Source organism: Cupressus sempervirens, chromosome 4, assembly GCF_028749045.1.
Source record: "Cupressus sempervirens isolate cs-2001-9-10 chromosome 4, ASM2874904v1, whole genome shotgun sequence".
Classification (NCBI taxonomy): Eukaryota; Viridiplantae; Streptophyta; class Pinopsida; order Cupressales; family Cupressaceae; genus Cupressus; species Cupressus sempervirens.
Window position 1 is genome coordinate 490821268 of NC_143121.1, and position 24254 is coordinate 490845521.

At 34.6% G+C, this 24254-nt stretch overlaps 1 protein-coding gene across 1 annotated transcript in view; it reads left to right on the forward strand.

Moving 5' to 3' along the window:
* Positions 1–24254, forward strand: part of DDB2 (damaged DNA binding 2) — a 171643-nt gene that overhangs the window by 123570 nt on the left and 23819 nt on the right. The window contains exons 4-7 of the mRNA XM_089825626.1: positions 6616–6735; positions 6952–7040; positions 7163–7283; positions 7478–7569. Coding sequence (XP_089681752.1) covers positions 6616–6735; positions 6952–7040; positions 7163–7283; positions 7478–7569 — 422 coding nt within the window. The remainder of the gene's footprint in view (positions 1–6615; positions 6736–6951; positions 7041–7162; positions 7284–7477; positions 7570–24254) is intronic.

A 24254-nucleotide genomic window follows, 5' to 3' on the forward strand; every position in this document is an offset into this window, starting at 1 on the left:
GCTGAAGATACCATTTTTCATTTGATGTCATTCTTTAATGTAGCTTTATTTATGGATATAAAGCCTCATACCTTGATCATAGTGTAAAGAAATATACGTCTTCTTGTTACTGCTGGAACCATCATGTTTTGGTAGTTGTATGTATTTGCTTTCAAAGGCCTTTTCAACATTTATTCAGTGTCCTAGCTGCTTTTTAAAATTTATTTCTGGATCTCACCTACTTCAATATTAAATATATTATTGCTTTCATTCTACCTTTGACATTGATGGTGTTTACATTTAGTTTGAGCATCTTGTGTGTTTGCTCATGCTCATGAGTTCCTTTGACATAATGACAATTTTGTATCAAGTCTCCAATATTATTTCTTAAATGGAGGCTTTAATTTTTGCAAAAAAAAATAGGGCTCCATTAGGCTATACTTTTTATTTTTATATAAAAATCTAATATGAATTTTTTAAACATTATAAAAGGAGAATTAAAAAATAAATCGATATTGTTTGGAAAACAAACCATAAAGATATTAAATTTAATGAAAAGATAAAAAAATAAAAATGTTAAGATAGATCACTTCTGTGAACATTCCATAAGATTGTTGCGTGCTTTTGTGGAATGGGAAATCCTAGAAAAAGAATTGTACATGGAGGGGGTGAGGAACTAGTGGGAGAAGCGATGTTCAACTTCTGATATGCAATAATGGGTAGACATGTCAGCCATGGGTGTGAGGCAACTGAGTATTGAAGTTTGTTGTGTATGGCTATGCCCACTCCACTAGTAATTTGATGTCTTCTTCTTTGAAAGAACAAACAAATCCATTTAGGTCCCCATGAATGAACAAAAGGAAAATCTAAAAATTATATAAATTTTAAAATACAATTTCCTACTGTTACTTGCTTGCAACACCAAATTCCTCTTTATAAAAAATACTAATCACTTTTCCTAGGATTGAACAAAACTGAATATTTGAGATTTGAAGTTCACTAAATTTTGAATTTCATAGATGCAATTTGATGAATCTTATATATATGTGTGTGTGTGTGTGTTTGTGGAGAAAATATGTCGTTGCTAGATTTAAGGGGTGTGAAACCGCTTGCACCTCTAGAGGCATGTGTGTTTTGCATCGACGTCGTTGTTCTAGATATCCAAAATTTAGATTTGAAGGTTGTCATTCCTTGAGCATTAGGTCAACACCGATCTACGACAGATATTCGCCCATGAGTTAATTAGCACTAGGCTTCTCAGCAATTTGAAATCTTTTTCCTGCCCAAGCATTTTTTGTTGTTGTCTTTAGTTCCACAGAGGAGAGGGAATATGTTATCCTTCAACACTATCTTTTCGGTGATCATTCAGTGTTTGTTCAGAAGTGGGCATTAGGTTTCAATCCTTGCGATGTCATGCCATATGAGAAGCCTATTTGGATATAGGTGAATAACTTACCTTTGGAGTTTTGGTCAGAGAAAGTTCTGTGTCGAATTGGTGCCGCCTTAGGTCAAGTGATTGAGATCGATTTAGAGGATGGGGGCTCTTGTTGTTGTGCTCGCATTAGGGTTTTGGCTATCCGCCAAATTCTGATGGATATCTAGCTAGTCTTATCCTATGGTCATTGGGTTTAGGGAGTTGAAATTGTAAAACCAAAATTCTTTTGTCTCCACTGCAATAGTTGCAAACACTTAAAAGTTTCATGTCTGGTTCCTTCGACTCAACGGTGACTCCAAACATGAATGTTCTTGTGGTGGTTAATAGTTTAGCGGATCATGTGAAGGCGACTCAATTCCCACTCATGGAGACAGTTCCTCTTTGTTTTGGGCCATTCCAGTGGTTGGGGTGACAATCGTCCCCTTCTAAGGTAGTGACTGTGTAGAATGTCATGATATGGGCATTGGCGACCGATGCCTTGTGCTTGATAAAATTTGTTGGTTCCGAATGGTGAATAGACCTTCCATCTTAATACAATGCTTGATTTAGCTCAGTCAACTTCTCCAACAAACCCAGCTCCTGATGTTGCATCCTATGCGTATCCTCTATCATTTCTTCCAAGTGCGCAAATGTTATGCATTCCTCCTAAGCTTTCGTAGATGGTGTGACCAACTCTGGGCACAATGCATTGCCACCCAATATGACTAAGGCTGCACTAGCTTTGGGTTGGTCCGAAGATGAGGAGGAGCTCCCCTTCAGGGATGAACTGGATATTATGGAGCCAAGAACTATTTTTTAGTCGACTGCTCAAATTATTCAAACGGATTCTGATCCCAAGCGTATTGGCAAGAAAACAAATGAACAAAGGCGTGTAGAGGATGCTAATATGAAGGAACAAACCTCGATAAGATCGTATTAACGTGATCTGAGGGAGCGGTGTCCTCCCTTGGTGATCTTTGATGATAATGACAACTATTATGGGGGCTTGATTGTGCTCTCGATGGTTCATGTTCATGCACATTATTTGTGGCTTTCCACTGTATGGCGTCTCCTTGGCTCTCCATGTGATTCTCAGTTCTGACCTCTTTGTATCACGGGTTCTATTTTTGGCTCATCCCCATCAATTTCTCATTGTTACTCTGCTGTCATTCTCATCTTGATGGACGCTCATATTGGTTTAGATTGTTTTTTGGTCTGGTATCACTTGGGTTTGGTTTGTTGGACTCACACTTGTTAAGAATTTCTTGCTGTTCCTAGGTCATCACCCTCTTGATTTTTCGCAGTTCCATTACTTGGTATGCTTAACAAACATTCAGGTTTTCCTCTATGGGTTTGGCCCTCCTTTGTTGTTGAGGTTCATGTCTCTCTTGCAGTGCTTTATTCTGCGGGTCTCTCTCTTTCTTATTTTTAGTCCCTTTCTATTGTCATGTTCACTGTGGCAGTTGTCTATTTGTATCTCAATGGTCTTGTGGCTTGTGCCACTCACCATGTACTTCTCCTTTTCTTTAATAAAATGGGTGCTACTCCCATGGTAGCATATATATAACGTACCTAGGAATTTTTCTTTTTTCTGTACTGGCATGCATACGCCCTGTAATATTTTTGTTTTGTTATCGGGACATTTGTTTCTTTAGAGTTTGTGGGAAAGAGATTTGGGAATCGTAATATTTGTAGAGATCTTGTTTTAGTAGAAATACAAATGTGAAAATTCCTTTGAGGTAGAGCCATCCAATCTTAAGTTGAGAATCAGCAGACGTCTATTTATAAACAACAAAGTTAGTTCCTCATGTTGTTCAAGGATATGTATAGCAATGAAGTCAATTTTTGAAATCATGGATGCTTTTGTGTGCAACTGCATTAGAATTTTCTCTAACATTTTGGATCATACTCCATGATCTGTCTTAGGGATGAAGAAAGAAGAAAAAGTTGACAATACTAGGTCTTTTAAAGTAAGAACAAAAAATGGCAATGCCAAATCCTTTAGTGGTTGATAGAAGAGTTCTGCTAGTTAGATGGCTTTTTTTGGAGCAGTGATTAAGATTTTGTATCAAGCAAAAGTTACATATTAGCTACTTCAATTGGCCGATTTGATCCTGATCCTGACCCAACAGAGCTACCTACACCCCCTTTACTGAAAACATAATCCATATGGATGTAACACTAAAATTGAATAGCCCATGCTAAAAACAGAAACGATATGTCCAACTTTTGTAATGTCCCCCACTTAGCCAGTTTGGAGGTATGTTGTCGTTAGCCCATTCTTGTATGGTCTCGAGGGCTAACCAGGACTTAAAAAGGGATCCTGAGGTTATTTGGCCTAGTCAAATTTAATTACAGGCCAAACGGAGTTCGTTTGTTGGGTTGTCAGGAAGACTTACTATTTTTAGTAAGCCAATAGGGGGATGCAGTGCCTTCAATTTTCAATGACAGGATGAGATACGTTTTGTTGGGCTCTTTCTAATGAGCTATTATATGTGGGATTTCGAGTTTATTTGGTATATTATTTTAATGTTTGAAGTTACAACGGTAAAGTGACTATTTAAATTAAATATTATAATGTTTCATAAAGTCACTTTATAAAAAATCAAGAGTCCCCCTTTTGAGTACATACATGGACTTTGTAAAAAGAAAAAAAAAAGTAATATTAAAAGTCATGTATTATCCCACATTGGCAAGACGGAAGCGTGGAGCAAGTGAGGAAGGGATTAAAAGGAAGAGGATAGCTCTCATTTATTTAGGCTTGGAAATATCAAAGAAATTGGAGAATTTTCTAGAGATTATATCTCAATAATTTGAAGGACGAAATCCCTTCAAGCCGGAAATCTTGATGCCCTTGAAAGATATGGTCTTGAGATTCAACATGGTAGCAATCTGAAAAAAACAGATACGAAAAAGCAGCCCGAAAAAGCAAGCGGAACCGAAAAAGCAGGCGGAAAAAGCAATCTGTAAAAGCAGTTCAAAAAGTGGAACCGAAAAAGAAGGCTGAAAAAGTGGGTACGAAAAAGCAGTTCGAAAAAAGCAAAGCAGAAGGGGCAGCATAGAAGGAAATTATTTCAGCCATCTACAACCAGGTTCTTTTGTTAATATTGTTTTTAGGGTGTTATAAGCTTTCAGCTGTAAGTGTGCATTATACCAGCATTATCATTTTGTAATCCATGTAAATGCCAAAGTCTTGGCCATATTTCATGAGCATTGTAATTTTCATTGCAATTAAGAAGATAATAGTTGCTGGTGTCATTTAAGCAATTTAATATCATTATTTATCAGCTAGTTAGTTTGCATACCAACTATTTGTAAAAATGCCAGTTGGCTGTAGGTGTTGATTTCTCATGCTTAGATCATATATATGCACTGAATATTGTCAAAATTAGTAGCACACTCATGTTAGGTCATTGTGTAGTCTATTATAGTCTTCTAGCACAAGATTCTCATTGATGCAAATTGAAGAAAAAGTCATTTGAAGCTAGCTGAAATACTATATCAGTCATACGTCCCTTGCATGTGAATTGTTTGATGAAATTCCTTGAGCTTTCATCAACATTTTTGAGAGCAGATTTGAGGTAGCTTATTACAGTGGTATTAGAGCTTGCTTGCAAAGTGTTTGACGAAATGTCAAACAACTGAAGTATAAAGATTTTTGGTGTTTGAAGAAGTTATAACCTATTGGGGTTATTACAACTTTGTCCTAGGCTAAAAGTCTGTCTTCAAAAACTTCTCAGTGGAAATCTGCCTTATACGAACCCAGAATCTGTCATCATCAAATTTGAGAACACTTTGCAACCTCCACACAATGATTTCCCCTCTAAACATTGGTAGTTGATTTGGCGAGTTGAGAGAAAAATTAGTCTCCATCCTTACCCGTCATTCATTCTCTCCTCGCCAAGTTGCTGTTGTAAACAGTGCCACAGGGTTTAAAACAAAGTAAGTCCCTTTCCAGATTGTTCCAATCTCCAGCCAATATCATCATACACTAAGGATATGACGCCGGAGCCTAAGCCATATCTCACCATCATTTAATCGTGGGCAGAGAGACACCTCTGATAATGATTGTAATGCTTGCGTGTATCTTAGACCAAAGGACCCCCATAGTTTAAAATAAATACACTACTAATAACCCAATGCCATTCCTCCTTTTTGAAAGGCTATTAAAACATTAAATTCTATCATACCTCTCAAGTCTTCAACTAGCTCATCCTCGTGCTGGTCAAGTATGTAACTCCAACATTTGATAACTTAGCTGCTACATCATTTGCTTCTCTCAGGGCATTGAATACTTTGAACTCTTCAAATTCTGCAAGCATCAACTTCATCCTTCTAATTAGTTTATTCAGATGCCACATTCCAGATTCACTTTTAATAATTCCATTAACAATGATCTCTGGATCTCCTTCCAAATGTAGTTCCCTTATTCCTATCATCTTTGCCAGTTTGCTGGCAAAAATTGCAGCCATGCACTCAGCTTCATTATTCCTTCGAATTGGAAGCCTCTTAGCACCACTTATCTGTATGTTCCCTTGATCATTCCCTTTAGATGCTCCGTCAATATTGATTATTGTCTACACAAAATCTGGCAGCTTCCAATCCTTCTTCCAATGAACCGGCAAAGGAGGTTGAACAGTTGGTTTTTCATTTTGTCTATTTTGTTCTATATGATTACAATATGCATGATTTCTAAACAAAGAACATGATTAGTTACTGTTGACAGTTTTATAATTATGCCCATTAAAATAAACATTTAGTTATAAGTATTTTGCCAATACTCGTTGACTATTTTATTGTAGTAAAATTTCCCCACATATCATAATTTGTCATTTGCATTGAGTATTACTTTAATATTTATTGTTATTTCAGTTAAATTTGCATTTTGTCATAAACATTGAGTGGGTCAATCAGATTTCATATGCTAATGATAGTCTTGAGGAGGCAGCGTTTTTGAAGTATGTTTATTTGTTGACAATGTGAATACCAATTGTTCCATAAATATAGCACAGTTGATTTGGTTTGGCTGCAAACAAGGTGTGTCTGGCAGAACTTAAAAGTTGTATTGCTGTTGTGGAAAACAAACAGTATTTAAAAAAGTAAATCTATGTTTATTCAGAAGGTTATGTAAAAGTTTTTATGTAGTAATCTAACTAAAAAAATCTTTTTTGGATTGTGTGTTATAGTATATGCTGATTTACATTAAAATTCACATGCTGCAGATCAAGCCACCTTATGTGATTCCTACCCAGGTGGACTGTGCAATCAAGTTACATAGCAGACGTGTAACCTGTTTAGAATTTCACCCCACAAATAACAATATTCTTATATCAGGAGACAAGGTATTTCCAAGCTCTTATATAAGTGATACCTTAATTTTCTGTAATATGGAACTTTTGATGCTTAGCTTTTACTGATAATATTATTGATAATAATGCTTGAGCAATATTTCAAATTAAGCAGGGTTTAACTAGATTAAAGTTGGTTCCTAAAATTCATATGAGCATTGTTCGTTTCCTAAATTTTAATCATCAGAATTTTTATTTTTTTGGAAATAGAAAGGTGAAATTGGCATTTGGGACTATGAGAATGTGCTTGACACAACATTGTATGATTCGGTACATAGTTGCATTGTGAACAATATTAAGTGAGTGACTTTGGGCACTATTCTTGCTCCTTGTTTATTTTTCTTGCTGAAAACTAAAATATTTGTTCCAAAAGTTTCCATGAAATTTAAAGAATTTAGTGACAAGTCCCTCATGATTTCAGGTTTCATCCCGTGAACAGTGAATCTATATATACATCAGGATCAGATGGAACTATCAGCTGCACTGATATTGAAACAGGACTTCCATTACTCTTGATGGACCTCAATCCTGATGGTTGGAATGTAATTCATCCATATGCCTTTGGCCTTCATCTTTTCCTGTGAACTTTCATAATTCACCCTGTACTTCACATTTTGATAACATTTGTATTTCTCAGCATTCTACATAGGGATGGGCAATGCAGTGATCAAGAATTTAATAGATTTCATTTCAACAACTTTGTTTTTATTTTCTTTTTCTGATCATTTTTTCGTAGGGACCAGCGACATGGAGAATGCTGTATGGAATGGATATCAATTCACAAAAAGATCTTTTGCTGGTGGCAGATAACTTTGGACTCATTTACCAGTAAGTAGAAGTTTTACTTAATCTGTGATAATACGTAGCAAGAAATTTTGCTCCGATTTTGCAATAATATTGTTTTCTAATGGGGTGGCATTTTGACCAACTCTTTGCATAAGACTACACATATGAAGTATCCTTGAATGCAAACACTGTGGCAGTGGCAACTAAATTCTAGATCTCAAATTTATCATATTGGTCTATAACCTTTCACAAGGAGATTTTGTCTCTTGTATTAATTTTCTGATTCTTTGGCATTGGTGTTTGGTCAATTACTTATAATATGGCTTCACTGTTAGGCATTTCTGACAGTATTTGCCTGGAGTGTTTGTTTGCAGATTTCAGGTTTTTACATGATTGCATTTAGTTGACAGCATCATTTGCAATGGTAAACTTTATATGATTTATAAAGGGAACTCATGAAACACTTATAAACTAACTTGACATTTTATGCAACTTGCAAATATATCAAACTAAAATAGGAATGCACACAACAGAAAAGTATATCTGACTTGACCATAAGAGCTTATTTTTGCTCTCCTGGAAAATTGAGAAGAGCAACAAACATAGGACCAAGCAGATTGAAGGCACTCCTGATTATAGATGCCGATGAACCTGGGTTATAGTCTGTTGGGAATATATTTTTCCTAGCAATACAACATGCCTCAAATGCCCCTTTCGGAAGCCCAACCTTTTAGAAAGGGTTCACACTGTGATGCAAGTGTCAACAATGAAGTGAAATATAGGAGTTTGTTTCCTTAGAACCCTCAACTTTCTGCTGCGTGGACATACACAGCCAACAATAAGTTTGCTCTCAAGGAATGTACCGTCAGATTTTACAGTCAGCAAAGTATTCAAGGAAATAATAAATTCCTCAATTTCACAATGGCCAGTGGATTCATTTACCTAGAATGTTCAACACCAAGATCAAGGCAAATATCGATCAAGTCTTACCTGCAACAAGCTTAGGAGATTCCACTCTTAAGAAGAATGCATAAATATATGACTTTGCAGAATAACCGCCCAAGATCACAAGATTATCAAATGTTTTTTTTTCCCTCCAGATTCAGAATAAGATCTTTCAATGATAATATATTCCCAGAACATGCCAGGATGATGCAGCCAATAAACTTAATTCAAGTAGTATTAAAATTTCTTACCACTTCACCGATCAAAAAAAAATTTATTAACCGATCAAATATTTTTTTTCTTACCACTTCTAAGCTACATCACATTCCAAAGCAATTAATAATTAAGCTGTGCTTAAGCCAAATAATAAAATATCTTGCCTTATGACTTAGAATGGGATTCCACAATCTTCTTATAATACTTCCACATGCACAAGTAATAAAAAGACCAAGCCCAGGATGAATTAAGAATGATTTTTCTCCCACCTGGATAACTTTTTCATCATTTAAAATGGTTTGTAGCTTTCATTTCCAGCAATTAAACTTATTTCTAAAAAATGAATAGATACCTTGCAACAAACCCCAACTCTGAATATCTGATCGATATGCTTGAATTCTGTCTATCCAGAGACTTCTCAAGTTCTGCAACCTGGCTGCCAATCCCAACCGAAAAGCCATTACTCCAAGATCATCTTGAACAGGTTAGTTCCACCACTAAGGGTGATATTCTCTAGGTGTTGTGAGCCTGTAAATTTGAGAATCTCCTCAGAACTATAATATAAGGAATAATTAATCATTCCATTTTCTGCATGTAGATTTCCACAATCCATAAATGATGACAGATAATTCTGGGATTTGATTGTGTATAATTTTTAACATCAACATTTCGAATCACACTTTGTGATCCATCATTAGGATGATGTTTAGCTTTAACATATAGTTCCCTCCCATGAAGGGTATCAATTTCTGCAAGTAGATTTCCACAATCCATAAATGATGTCAAATTATTTCTGGAATTTGATTGTGTATAAATTTTTGACATCGACGTTTTGAATCACGCTCTGTGATCCATCATCAAGATGATGTTTAGCTTAAACATATAGTTCCCTCCTGTGAAGGGTATCAATTTCCGCAAGTAGATTTCCACAATCCATAAATGATGACAAATAATTTCTGGGATTTGATTGTGTATAAATTTTTAACATCAACATTTCGAATTACACTACGTGATCCATCATCAAGATGATATTTATCTTTAACATATAGTTCCCTTCGATGAAGGGTATCAATTTCTGCAAGTAGATTTCCACAATCCATAAATGATAACATATAATTTCTGGGATTTGATTTTGGATTAATTTTTAACATCAATGTTTCGAATCACACTCTGTGATTTATTATCAGGGTGATGTTTAGCTTTAACATATAGTTCCCTCCCATGAAGGGTATCAATTTTGCAAGTAGATTTCCACAATCCATAAATGATGACAAATTATTTTTGGGATTTGATTGTGTATAAATTTTTAACATCAATGTTTCGATCACACTCTGTAATCCATCATTAGGATGATGTTTAGCTTAAACATATAGTTCCCTCCCATGAAGGGTATCAATTGTGCAATTAGAGTTCTACAATCCATAAATGATGACAAATTATTTCTAGGATTTGATTGTGTATAAATTTTTGACATCAATGATTCGAATCACACTTTGTGATCCATCATTAGGATGATGTTTAGTTTAAACATATATTTCCCTCCCATGAAGGGTATCAATTTTCGCGAGTAGATTTCCACAATCTATAAATGATAACATATTATTTCCGGGATTCGATTTTGGATAAATTTTTAACATCAATGTTTCGAATCACACTTCGTGATCCATCATTAGAGTGATGTTTAGTTTTAACTTATAGTTCCCTCTCATGAAGGGTATCAATTTCTGCAAGTAGATTCCCACAATCCATAAATGATGATAGATAAATTCTAAGATTTGATTGTGTATAAATTTTTAACATCAACATTTCAAATCACACTTCATGATCCATCATTGGGATCATGTTTAGCTTTAACATATAGTTCCCTTTAATGAAGGGTATCAATTTTTGCAAGCAGATTTCCGCAATCCATTAATGATGATAGATAGTTTTTGGGATTTGACTGTGTATAAATTTATGGATTGTGGAAATCTACTTGCAAAAATTGATACCTTTCATGGGAGGAAACTATATGTTAAAGCTAAACATCATTCTGATGATGGATCACAGAGTTTGATTCAAAACATTGATGTTAAAAATTTATGCACAATCAAATCCTAGAAATTATCTGTTATCATTTATGGATTGTGGAAACCTACTTGCAAAAATAAATAACCTAAATGAGAGGGGACTATATGTTAAAGCTAACCATCATCCTAAAGATTGATCACGGAGTGTGATTCGAAACATTGATGTTAAAAATTTATACACAATAAAATCCCAAAAATTATTTGTCATCATTTATGGATTGTGGAAATCTACTTGCATAAATCGATACCCTTCATGGGAGGGAACTATATGTTAAAGCTAAACATCATCCTAATGATGGATCACAGTGTGATTCGAAATGTTGATGTTAAAAATTTATACACAATAAAATCCTAGAAATTATTTGTCATCATTTATGGATTGTGGAAATCTACTTGTAGAAATTGATACCCTTCATGGGAGGGAACTATATGTTAAAGCTAAACATCATCTTGATGATGGATCACAGATGGTTATTCAAAACGTTGATGTAAAAAATTTATACACAATCAAATCCCAGAAATAATTTGTCATCATTTATGGATTGTGGAAATATACTTGCAGAAATTGTACCCTTCATGGGAGGGAACTATACGTTAAAGCTAAACATCATCTTGATGATGGATCACAAAGTGTGATTCGAAATGTTGATGTTAAAAATCTATACATAATCAAATCCCAGAAATAATTTGTCATCATTTATGGATTGTGGAAATCTACTTGTAAAAATTGACACCCTTCATGGGAGGGAACTATATTTTAAAGCTAAATATCATCTTGATGATGGATCACAACGTGTGATTTGAACTGTTGATGTTAAAAATTTATATACAATCAAACCCCAAAAATTATCTGTTATCATTTATGGATTGCAAAAATCTACTTGCATCATGGGAGGGAACTATATGTTAAAGGTAAACATCATCTTGACGATGGATCATAGAGTGTGATTCTAATCATTGATGTAAAAAATTTATACACAGTGGAATCCCATAATTATTTATCATCATTAATCATTCCATGTTCAACATTAATCATAAAACCACGTAAATATAATTAAATTGAGGTTCTGTACAGTTACTTCAATTGAATAAGTTTGATTAATTTTGTGTCTACAGTTACTTTTAATTAATAATTTAATATTGCTTTTTGATTACACTTTAGGCAACAATAATAAATAATTACTTTCAATTCCCTTTTTTGATATATTGTAGCCTTTGGGGATCAAATAATATTATATTCTTGTCATGTCGCCTTTTCTAGCCAGGGAGTCTTGTTTTGCTATTAGCTTGTGTTGCCTTGGTACCATGGGCAAACTAGGTTCTCTATACGATCAGAGAAGCTTTTGGCCTAGGTGATTTCAGTTGCGGGATAATCAGGGTTGTTTTAGTGGGGCTTCCAGGCACTTACTATTTTTAATAAGTCAACAAGCTTAGCATTCTTGGCATTTCATGGTTTGACTAGGAGCATCTTGTCGAGGCCTTTCCAACGAGCTATCACACGTACATATCTGAGTCCATCTGATTAGAGATTTTAATGCTTTAAGATTTAACTGATTTATTATAAAGTATTTTTATAACTTAAGCACATATTGTTAATGTCACTTTATTATCTAGGGGCACTTTGTTAATGTCACTTTATTATCTAGGGGCACTTTATTTCCTTAAGTGAGGAAAAAGTATTATTTTAAAAAGGAAATAAAGAAACCGAAAGGGGAATGTGAAGAGTCTCACCTGTTTGTTCTCAAAAGGGAAGAAGGAATTCATTTCCAGTATGCTTGGTTTTGTGATTTGGATTTCAATTATTCTTTTGGAGATTTATTTTTGAAAGCTTCAACTTTCAATAGGTGAGAGGATGGAAATCCCCAAGCTTGGGCAATGGATGGAACCCCATTGTTGGTTGGAGATATCACCCAAGTGCTTCACATTGTATTCCAAATTCATCACTTCTGTTACCTAATCTTGCTGTAGTTATTGCATCTATGATTAGCTTTATTGATCATTTTGTTGAAGAACTTCAATGATTTTTTTTTTTTTGGAAATGTACTTCTGGAGATTTATTGCAGTAATAGTTTGAAATTTCCTTTTATCTGGCTATTCTTGGAAATTTGCTGGTGAAACCTGAAAAATCACTATATGAATATATTTGTTTAAAATTTCTGAGATTCTGTGAAGGATGTTGAGAAAATATGCGGTTAGGGATATTACAATTTGGCTAATCTGTCAAAGATGGGACATTAAAAGTCCTTGTAACATGCTAAATTATTTACAAGAAAATAAAAGTAACCAACTTGCAAACCTCCTTGAGATGTGTGTTTTTCCTTTTTCTTTTTGAAAGAAAGTAATTACTATGACTGAATAATAATCTAAATTTCAGTATGAACTGAAAGTAACTTTTAACAGAATATGGAATCCGGAAAGGAAATAAATCTTTTCAACAAATAAAATAAAATGCATGTTAAGGTTACTTACAAATTGAACATTCAAGAACAAGAGAAATATAATCAAGAACGGTATCATAGAATTTAATGATGGAAGAGGAGGGATTAGATATTACTGAACAAACTTGCTTCCAGCTGGAAGTATTCGTATAAGCCCAGGCATTGCAGTGGAGAGAGTATCATCAAGGTGCTTTACCTCCAACCACAGACTAGGCAGTTCCCCCCACACCTTCCTTTTAGAAGATGCCCTACCTGTCATAAGGGTACATGCCAAGGTCTTGGATTAGTTGCTATCTGAGCTTTTTGTTTAGAATCTATACCCCTCTAGTCATTCACACACTATAGGTACCCCATAACTAGCATGACAGTCTTAGTAGGAAGTGTATCTGATGCACATGAACTGACAGTTGCAGCACTGCACCACCTTGGCCAAGGTTTCAAAGTTGCAATCACGATTTGCGCGTTGTCATTGTTCACCACCCTTTCTCGACTTGTACCTTCATTCTTGATAGACAAGCCAACTACCTTAATGTCTTCTAACACTGATGTACAATAACTTCCATTATAGGAATGTAAACCTCTAGACAAGCTATCTGCTTGGTTGTTTTCTGACACTAATGGTTATTAACGAGCATTATTGGATTGTTCACATACATGTCTGTTATTGGCTTTTTTTAATCAAGTTGCTCTTAATACTGGTAGTTTTCCCTTTCAATTTAACATGGACATCCTACCTTCTTCAGATTTTAAGGATTAAATTCAAATGTATAATAGCACGAGTTTCTTTTTCCCTAATGTAACAAGTTCAGTTCTCTTAATGTATTCCACGTAATTTATAAGTTATTGATCTGTTGTATGTGTGCATGTTGATGTGACCTCTGAACCTATGTGCATGCATACATATTTCAGTGATATTTAAGTGTTGAGTGAATAGTTTGGAGTATTATCAAGCTTTCATTAGCAAGGGACACGATTTGCATAGCATCGACAGTTAGAAGTAACAATGCTTACAGGGAAGGATTTCTCTCTTTTCTGGTATGGTTTGAGAATTATTTGGACCAGGCTTCTTGGAAACAATAGCTTGTCGGTGGGTGTCAAAAAAAGTCTGGGCAGTGGTCTTGCCTTCTGCATCGTCTAATACAAGGAGGCCTCCAAGATTTGAGTTGGTTATTTATCCAACGTCAAAGGTTGCTCAACCTTGCACAACTATTTTGCTATCAAAAGTTGAGATTGGAAAACCTGAGTTTTGCTTGCCAGACCCTGTGCTTGTGCTATTTGACAAGGGTACAAAGGCCAGGTATAGATTTATTCCTGAAATCGAGGGCGACAAGAAACAATTGCAACAAATTGTATGGAGCTTGTGTAGGGATACCTCAGGGTGTGATCAACAATCCAGTTGCAGGAGAATCATTTGTTCAGCAAAGCTTACCCCCAACATAATCTGCTACTTCCACCTTTCACAGAAGAATCTGAACTTGCTATGGCAATAAAAGCTTCACTGCAACAATTATCTCAGGAAAGATTGCCTCTTCCTTCTGGTCCTCAATCTTCCCTAACAAATGACTTGAATGGTCAGGGTAATACATCCCATCAGGATATGACATTGTCTTCGCATGGAGTACTGAATGATGGCCAGGCTGGTGAAAATGGTATTGCTTGACAAATGACTTTTGACAAGGTTATAGATCAACATCACCACTTTCTAGATCCAAGTAATGGTGCTTGGACACCATACTCTTCTGAAAGTTCAGGCATTACAATGTCCAATCAATTTTGCAGTAAGAGCCAATTTCTCTGAACAGTGTATAGCACCTCAGAATGTATTGTCTTCTGCCTTAGAACTTGGTACTAAACGAGTTGTAATGAATCCCCTTCAATCATTGTTTGATACCCAAATTCTGAGCCCTTATCCTCAATTCCAAAATGATTGTATTGGACAAATTCATAATGAGTATGTGCAGCAGTGTGTTGAAGATCAATGTGTTGAGTCCTGTGTTAGTCAAGATAGTTGGAATGTAGATTATCATGAAGTATTGGAGGAACAATGCTACAGTAAATATGGAAAATCAGGAAGGTTGTTTTACAACTATCAAGTAGCAAGTACAGTTCGGTGGCTTACAACCTCAAGTATGGAGAAAATTCAGAATTGAATAGAACTTGATGCTGTAAATTATAATAAATCCATGTCATCGTTACCTTTGAAGGAGAGTGGTTTTTCAAAGCTAACAAAGTTTTCTTTAATTCAGCACGAGACATGCAATATAGAGAAAATGCGACACCCTAAAACAAAATTAGAAAAGAAAGCAACTTCCTTAAAATTGGAGAATATTTGGGAAAAGAATGAAGATGCTTCACCAATCGTGTCAAGTGTTTAGCTATGAATCCAGATGGACATGCATCTATGGGGCCACTGCCAGATGCTGCAGCTGACCCAATTGTAGTGGAATCCATATTTGCCATTTAATGTAAAATCAACCTAACACATACAAAAGAAGCCACAAATTTAAAAATTTAATAAACATATTTAGGAACAAATTATATTAGATTAAAGCTTCAAATAAGTTTAACAAGTTGAAAGAATAAAACAAAAACTATATTAGGTTATGAAATTGTTGAGAAAAATGATTTTTTTTTTTGTAAAAATTGCAAAAGCATGGTGTTGGAGTTTAGTCATTACACTCTAAAAGGTTTAGAGGACATTGCAAATGGTATTCTAGAGTCTTAATAAAGTTAGATGCAAGTTATGCAAGAATGGCAAGACAAAACGATTTTTAACTCAAAGAACAAAAAATTAAGAAACTTACTTGTGAATCCAGATTTGCTTGAAAAGATCTTTGTATCTGCTTCGAATCCACTGACAATCACTCTAGATCGTTGACAAGCATTTATTTTCTCCTCCTAAACCCTTCTCTTTGAGAAGCTCAATGATGGAAAAACGTTATGTTCTGCCGTTTTGTTGGGCATGACTTATTGACTGGCAACCGCCCGCAAGAACTTAAGCACTTCTTGCCGAGAAGATTGGAACTTCTTGTTCCTGAAATATTGCAATAAAACCTTGTGTTTTTGTGCTAGGTCTGGTTTCTCCTGAGAAAATGATATATCGCCGATAAATCAGCACTATTTTGCACTATGTCCTCCGCTATTCTTGGTAGTCCCTATCATACTCAACGATGCTTATAATTAAAGCTGAAAGTCTTCTTTTCTAAACATTTTTCTAGTGTTCACATTCTAAATATGACCGAGTATCATCATTGATAATATCTTTATATCTATTTAGTGTTTGACATAAATATGGTCCAGCGCTTAGCTCATGTCAGAACCTCTATAATGTTCTCGATAGAGGATGCTGAGTCACCTCTTCCCTGTATCCTTATTCTCTTTCTGGCCATATTGTCTGCGGTTTTATCATCTCTTCATAACAAGACTTAGCATCATGTCAGGACCATATGTTGTTGACTTAAATCCCTTATGTAATTATTTTGATTAATAGATTTATTATCAGTGCTACTTTCTATCCTATTGTCGTTGACTATGATCACTGCCATCAGTCCTTGGAATCATATAATGAGATTATATCTTTGTACTGTAGAGTTTGTTTGATGTGTAATTCGCTGTCCTACTAACAAATTAGGTGGCAATATTTTTTCTTCCCACCGATATGGTCTCCTCTCTTCCTATCAATATTTCCTTTGTTGCCAGGTGACTGTCAAGTGATTTGGAAGCTGGAAAATTCTTAGACTTATTAATTCTCCCCTCTGAATGGGTCCTTGAATATATGGGTATCCCTCCCAATTCGATTAGGACCCACTTCATTATATGTTTCCTTATTTTTGTATCCCCTTATGAATTTAATTCTCATTCATTATTTATAAATTTTGATTCCTTTATGAAAGATTGTGATTTCTAGCAATCAATTATCTAATAAATTCTCACCTGTAAAAACAGAACTACCATCCAAATGACTGGCAAAAAGTAGTTAGGGTTAGTGAATTTGGTTGTTTGCTCAATCTTTTTGATAAAAGTTTTTGCCTTTTTAAAGGATCTAATAATGCCGAGTTGGCATGCTTGATTGGGCACTTGAGTTGGCATGTTTCTTGTAAAATCTTTCGTATGGATATTTAAAAGTAATATATATGTCCAATCAAAGTAATCCTTAATATATCCTCCACTGACGCACAAACTAGGCTTTTTCTTCAGCACTAAATAAATGAACCCACCCAAATATCATTTGCAACATTTCCAATGCAATGCCCAATGGATTTTGGCTCTACCAAATGAACAAAGTCAATAGAACCCATTAGTGTCCAGATCTACATTCAGATTACATCGATTTGGATGCAATGAAGTACCCAGTCTGAAGATACAAGTAAATTCAAAAAGCGGTTTTCAATTTGTTGAGCTGGAATATCATTGGCCTTGTTGCCTGAAACGGAATACAAAGCGCAATTAAAACCAAAACACAAAATAATAGCACGATCAAATAAATAAGCATAATGTCTGATAGAGAAAGTAGGCGATGGTAGATGACACGACGTACGCACTATGCTAGCATAATAAATGCAAAATTATATGCAGTACTTATTATGCCAAGGATGTCAGGGGATCACAATGACAACCCGATCTACCACTGAATCGTCCCTGCTTTGCTGCAGACTTGGTTCAACCAACTGGATGAGAACTATAGATAAACCATATCACTCCCAAGAATACCTCGTTGAGAATGGAACACATCTACATCCGCCATTCTCACACTCTCTTCTTACACACAATTTATGGAAGGAAAAAAACATTGCACTGGGTGGCTAATATCTAGGCATACAAAGGCGAGTAGTGTAGTGCCGTTACGAATTTGGGTAAAACCTGTAATGCTTCCCCATACTAGTGCTCCTCTAATGATTTTGTGTAAAACGTGTAATGCTTCCATAGTGGACTCCAAAGTGAAAAATTATCTCTGTTAGCTGTGAAATTGTCACTGGGAGCTCTCTGATTTACCTTGTCTACTTTTTAAAACCTTTTGATGATCCGTAATGGGAATATTTATATATGTAAAATATTTCAAGCATTTGAAGAATATAGATTATACCTATCCCATATTTAAGCTTCGATTTCCACTTTTCTTTGGTGCTGTATCAAGTCGTAGGCCACTGTAATGCTATAGATTTGTCTTGTTGTAGGGGGTGGATGTGTTTTTTTTGCCAAATCCAATTTTGTTCCAGAATTCTGATTATTTGTTTTTGTTTGTTTTACCAATTCTTTGTTATTTTTTAATAATGAAAGCAATGCTGCGGAAGATGAAACCACAAATGCAAAGCACAACTACCCTTGAAGCTAGATGCTAAATCTGATCTCAAACTAATTTATTTGAGATCTCAAGTTTTTCATGTCAATGCCAGATGTTACAAGATGATGACCTGAAATGACAACAATTTGAAAAGTATCTCTGCCCTGACAGATTGTTCAGTGCTTCCAGGCAGTACTGGCTAAATAGATGACTATAATGTCGAACATATAAAGTTGACTGGAAGAAAAAACTTCCTCTTGGTAAGATATGGAAGAAAAAACTCTCCCTCATTATTGATGTTGTAACGAGTTGTATCTTGTTTCAATCCTCTCAAGAGGTTTATGTGTATGTATATACTCCAACAGTTAAGTATAATATTTTAAATCTGATCTTTAGAGGCTGATCTTCAACTCCATTTATATAGATAGATAGATATGCACCTCAGCGCTTGAATAGATAATATATCTACTCTTATCTTTTATATTTGTGCTTCATCTCTTGAGTAGATATAAGAGGCACTCCAGAATTTCCAAACAAGAACACAGTATCCCTTATCAATTCACCCATGTAAAATAGAATAGTATTGCACATTAGCCTGTGCATGTTCCAGATTTAACTCCTTTATCAGATCGAGTGCTGCAGGTATTATACAACTTATTTATTTGAAAAGGATTTTGACAAATGGAGATTCCATGGTTATCTCACTAAGAGCTCAATGCTCTACAGTCTTGAATTGTGCCATTGCTATTACATGATGATCTCCTTCAACAAATTGATGGCTTCTGATTAACAACAATATAGGCACCTGACACTAATGCATGTATCAACATTTTGTCTTTGTCCTTCTTTAGTGGACGTTCCCCATATGTCTTGTTACTGTTTTAAAATATCTGTCATCTCTTATATTCTTTCTCCAACAATATGCTCTTTCATTTGTACCCCCGTGCACAGATTGCAGCGTATTATTTTCTATTCAGTTTTCTTATCTTTATTTAGTATTTTGACTCTCCTGCTTGGCCACGTAAATCCATATTATTACTGAATACACATGGACTGATAGTAATCTTCCTTTATATCAATATGTATAAACTTTAACATATAGCTACGAGTCTTCTTTGCCCGAAGTCTGTTCTTTCTCCTGTCAATCCCTACGGCAAAGTCCCTCTCTCAATAACCTGCATCTTATATCTGTAGGTTGCCATCATGAACCCGAATTGTTTTCTTATTCGAGTTTGATATATTCAGTTTTCCCTGTTTGTGATCGAAATATATATAAATATTGTTCCCATATAAAGGAATGGTCTGACCTTTTATTAGTTTTCCAATATGCAGAATATGATAGCTCTTTTATTTGACTGAGATTGATTTCTATTAAATATCAATTGACTGCGACTGACGTGTCTTTTAGTCATACCATTGTATTCATAATTTGGTGATTGCTAATAGGTTAATATTATTGCCGCCGCCCATAGTTATTATTATCCACTATATGCTAATGGGTATTATTAAATTTTAATATTATTTGATTATTGTACTCACATATTATCAGTATAATATTATTATTATCAATTATAAAATTATATATTGCTTAGTAGGAATATATGTGTATTGAACTATGTCAAAGATATTTAGAGATATTATATTAATTGCAATTAAGATGTTCGCTTGAACTGTTATTGACAATCTATATTGGTTCTTTTTAAAATAGAATATCATTATCTATTCTTAACTATAGATTATTATCTTATAATAATAATTTATTATTAAATTCTAATATATTATTTTTACATTATTAATTATGTTCTACCATTTCTTTCTCTCTATTTTTGGTATCATTATTTAATTAATAAAATTTAATTATTTAATTATTTATTTATTAGTTTACTCATTTAAATTCTATTATTATCGCAAATGGGGACATTACAGAAAATTGCAAACCGGCAGTTCGAGAGCATGTAAATCAGGCCGGAATTAGCTTTGGATGTTACGTGGAATTTAATTGTGCTGGCTGACCCTTTTTCGTTGTTGAGTCCTGGTTGTTTTGTGACAGTGGGCCTTGTTCGCTCATTTATTTGTTTCAGTGGGCCTTGTTTACTTTTTTATTAGGAGGAAAGCCTATCTCTGTGTATTTTGGCCATATCTTGGTACTTGCCCATTGTTGTGCTGAATAGCATCTAAACAGGATGCTCCCAGCTTATTGGTTGCTCTCATTTTTTCCTTATATTTTGAGTCTTTCTGTTTGACAAGACTTATTAAGGCCAGCCTTCACATAGATCCAGATACGAAGTTCAGATTGGATTTATGCTTGTTGTCCTCTCAATATTTTTTACTTTTTGCAATTGTTGGCACGTGTCAAACATCCCTGATTCAAAATGTTAAAATATTTGCATTAATTAGCCTAAGTTGCAAATATCTCCAATCAACTTCAATTTTTAAATTACTTGGCATTATATCTGCATTAATTAACCTTAGTTACAAATATCTCCAATCAACTTAAATTTTTAAATTACTTGGCGATTTGTGGTTGTTATTCTGTATTTATAATTCTAAGCTGTTAATACTTGTTTGTACTCTTTAGAGTCACGTCTTTTTGTTGTACCAAGGAGTCGAAGTTTGCACACCCCATAATTTGGTGAGAACATCACACTTGAGAAATCATTTTGTTGGAGGTGATACATGTTATGACAGAATCGCAAGTTGCTCTACAACATATGCATGGGAATATCTTTAGTGGTTATGACTCTGAAGGACAGTCGGTTTGAGTCAGAACTTGCGGTCAGAGGCGTTGAAGGGACTTAATGATGTGATTTATTAAATCATTTGATTTGAAACAAACTTCAAACATGGTGAAAGTACATTATTTTTGAAATTTTTACCGTGTTTCATTATGATGGATAGATGAATGAATAAATTCTGTAATGTCCCCAGTTTTAGCAGGTTCCAACAGTTGGCTAGGTCAGTTCATCATTGTGACCCTTGTGAGCTGATAGTGAGTTTTGAGGGTCTTTGAGGCAGACTTGCTATAAGTCTATTTTGGCCAATTACTATTTTTGGCAGTGCAGTGGTGGCATTGGCAGTTGGTCACCATCTGCATATGGTTGGTGCATTTAATTAGTAGAGTTCATATTTATTAATTTATTAATGAGGCTTCATATTTATCTCTTAATATTATTCATGTTATAAAATGGAATTGTGAGGTTGAAATCTCCTAAGTGAAAGGCGTCTTCATGAAACCATGTGCTAGAAATGTTATTTATTTAAAAGAATAAAATGGAAGCTTCTAATTACTGGTGTGTTGGGGAAGCCAATTGGCATTATAAAAGATGGCTTTATGAAGCAAATAAATCATCCTATTATTGTTATATGCTTTGATTATTTGCTAAATGGTTTGAAGGTTGCGATTTCTCGATTCCATTACTGAGTTATAGTGGACTTGATATTTTCATTCCTGAGAATTGCTTGAGTCTTCTATCTTGTGGCCACTGTGATTTGGAAGACACTGATTTTGCTGGAAATACATTTCATATGCATTTGCAATTGGGAATCCCTTATTACCGGGTTTATCTTTACCGATTTTGGGTGTCAAGCTTCTAGGCTTTCAGCGTGGGATTTTATCTCTGAAATTCAGTGTGATCCATCTGCAATTAAACACCCATTCTTCTTGATTATCAGTGTGGGAATTTAACTGCAATCTGGGTGCTTGAACCCTTTCTGTTAGGCAACATTTTCACCTGCAAATGTGCACCATTACACTGAAATCTGTAGGTGCCAAGAGTCAGAATTTTGAACGCCACAGCAGAATGGTCTTTGGCATTGATTGGGCCTGGTATCTGGGAGAAGTTCAGGCTGTGTTAAGCCCTGCCCGTGACTGTTATAATGTCCTCTTTGATGTTGTTGTTGAATGCCTCTATTGGCATCATTCCTGACTACTGCAGCTAGCAGGTTGAGTCTGTGTTTTTGTGGAATTGCATTGACTTTGTTCATTCCGTGTTCATTGTTATTTTTGCTATATTCCTTAACATGTATTTGCAGCACTGAGTGATCAATCATATACTCTCATTATAGTCTTGGCATTTGTATGAATTGTTTTATTCACATTTCAGTTTTCTCCATTTGCTGCTATCTATATATATTTTCCAAAACCACAAAAAGGAACAAAAAAACATAAAACACCAAAAACAAACTTTTTTATTTTGTATTTCCTTCATCATAGAATTCACATTTCAGTTTTCTCCATTTGCTGCTATCTATATATATTTTCCAAAACCACAAAAAGGCATAAAACACAAAAAACAAACTTTGTTATTTTGCATTTCCTTCATCATAGACTGTAGAACCAGCTCAGGTTCATCGCAGATTTGCCATTACAAACATTGAATTTGTAGAATAAGGAAAACAAACTAAATTATACCAAAAGCAAATTTCAGATGAAAATTACAAAATTCATTACAGATGGAACCCTTGAACACATACCCATAATAAATGTAGCATGTGTGCATGCAAGTTACCTACATACCTGATTGCTGGTAAATCCCTTGGGTTGTGGGGAACACAAGAATACCCAGTGACGTTACCATTTCAAGTGACATTTCGGAGACCTGCCCCACTTGGTTGCAGCTGAGAAAGGAGCATTTGAAGCAGATTGTGCTTTCGTAAACTAGAGGATCGCAAGGAGAGATAAAATGGCTTGCCAAATATATCATCGCTAGTAGTGCAGAAATAATAAGGGATGTGAGTCAGGTGAATAAATCTATGCAAGTGTGCAGGACGACGAGACAGAATAAATTGCGAAGGCTATGCAGGGACAGCATAAGGTGTGTGGACTCTGGAGTTATAGAAAAATACTGCAATTTAGAACATGAAATATGATATGATGAGTATTAGATGTGCATTCCAGACTTTTGTAGGATTTGTTGAACAAGGCCTTTGTATAGATGACTGAAAATTGGGTACTATATTCTTGTAGAAAAATGGGATAGGTTAGTAATATGAAAGTTAGTAGCTCTTTTTTTGATGTAGAAAGCTAAGACCTGTATTTTCTTGATGCAATCTTGAGACGCTTGACAGAAGATTACAGTGGCCATGACATTCAAACTGATACATGCTCTTCTGTATTAGTCTTCTGGAAAAGATAGAGGGAGGAAAATAGAGAAGATAGGATCCAATGTACATGTTGTCTTAGTAGTGTTACATGTACAGTTCCATGTTTCTGAATTATAGATAAATAAAGAAACTACTTATACAGAAAAAACCCAGTTTTGCTTGGTGCCTGTAATTGCAAGGTTCATGTTAAATGGATGCATTTGTCCAAATTAGATGTACACACTTATTTCGTAAATGTGGACTATGTTATGAAATAATAAAATAACGACAAACTGATACAAAACTATGCACAATATTTGTGCTAGAAGTTCTAAAATTTTATAATAATAGCTTACATCAAAGAATAATAGATTTCAACTCAAGTTATAATGATTTAAAAATGAAATCTTCCAATCTTATTAAAAAAAATTGGTTTCAAATATTTTCATTTTCAATAGTAAAACAAAGAAGTTATAACTCAATTCTTAAATATAAACTAGATTTGTATAGAGATATTGTAAAATTAATAAAAAATAAAATCAAACAATATGAGTTATTAACTTAAAATATAAAGTTGACATTCCTTGCTGACCTATAAAGTTTTGACTTATAAAAACTTAAGTAAGTCAAGAGTTTTAAATAAGTTATGAATTTAACACTACTTAAAAAAAGGATGAATCTCTTCTATTAATTAAT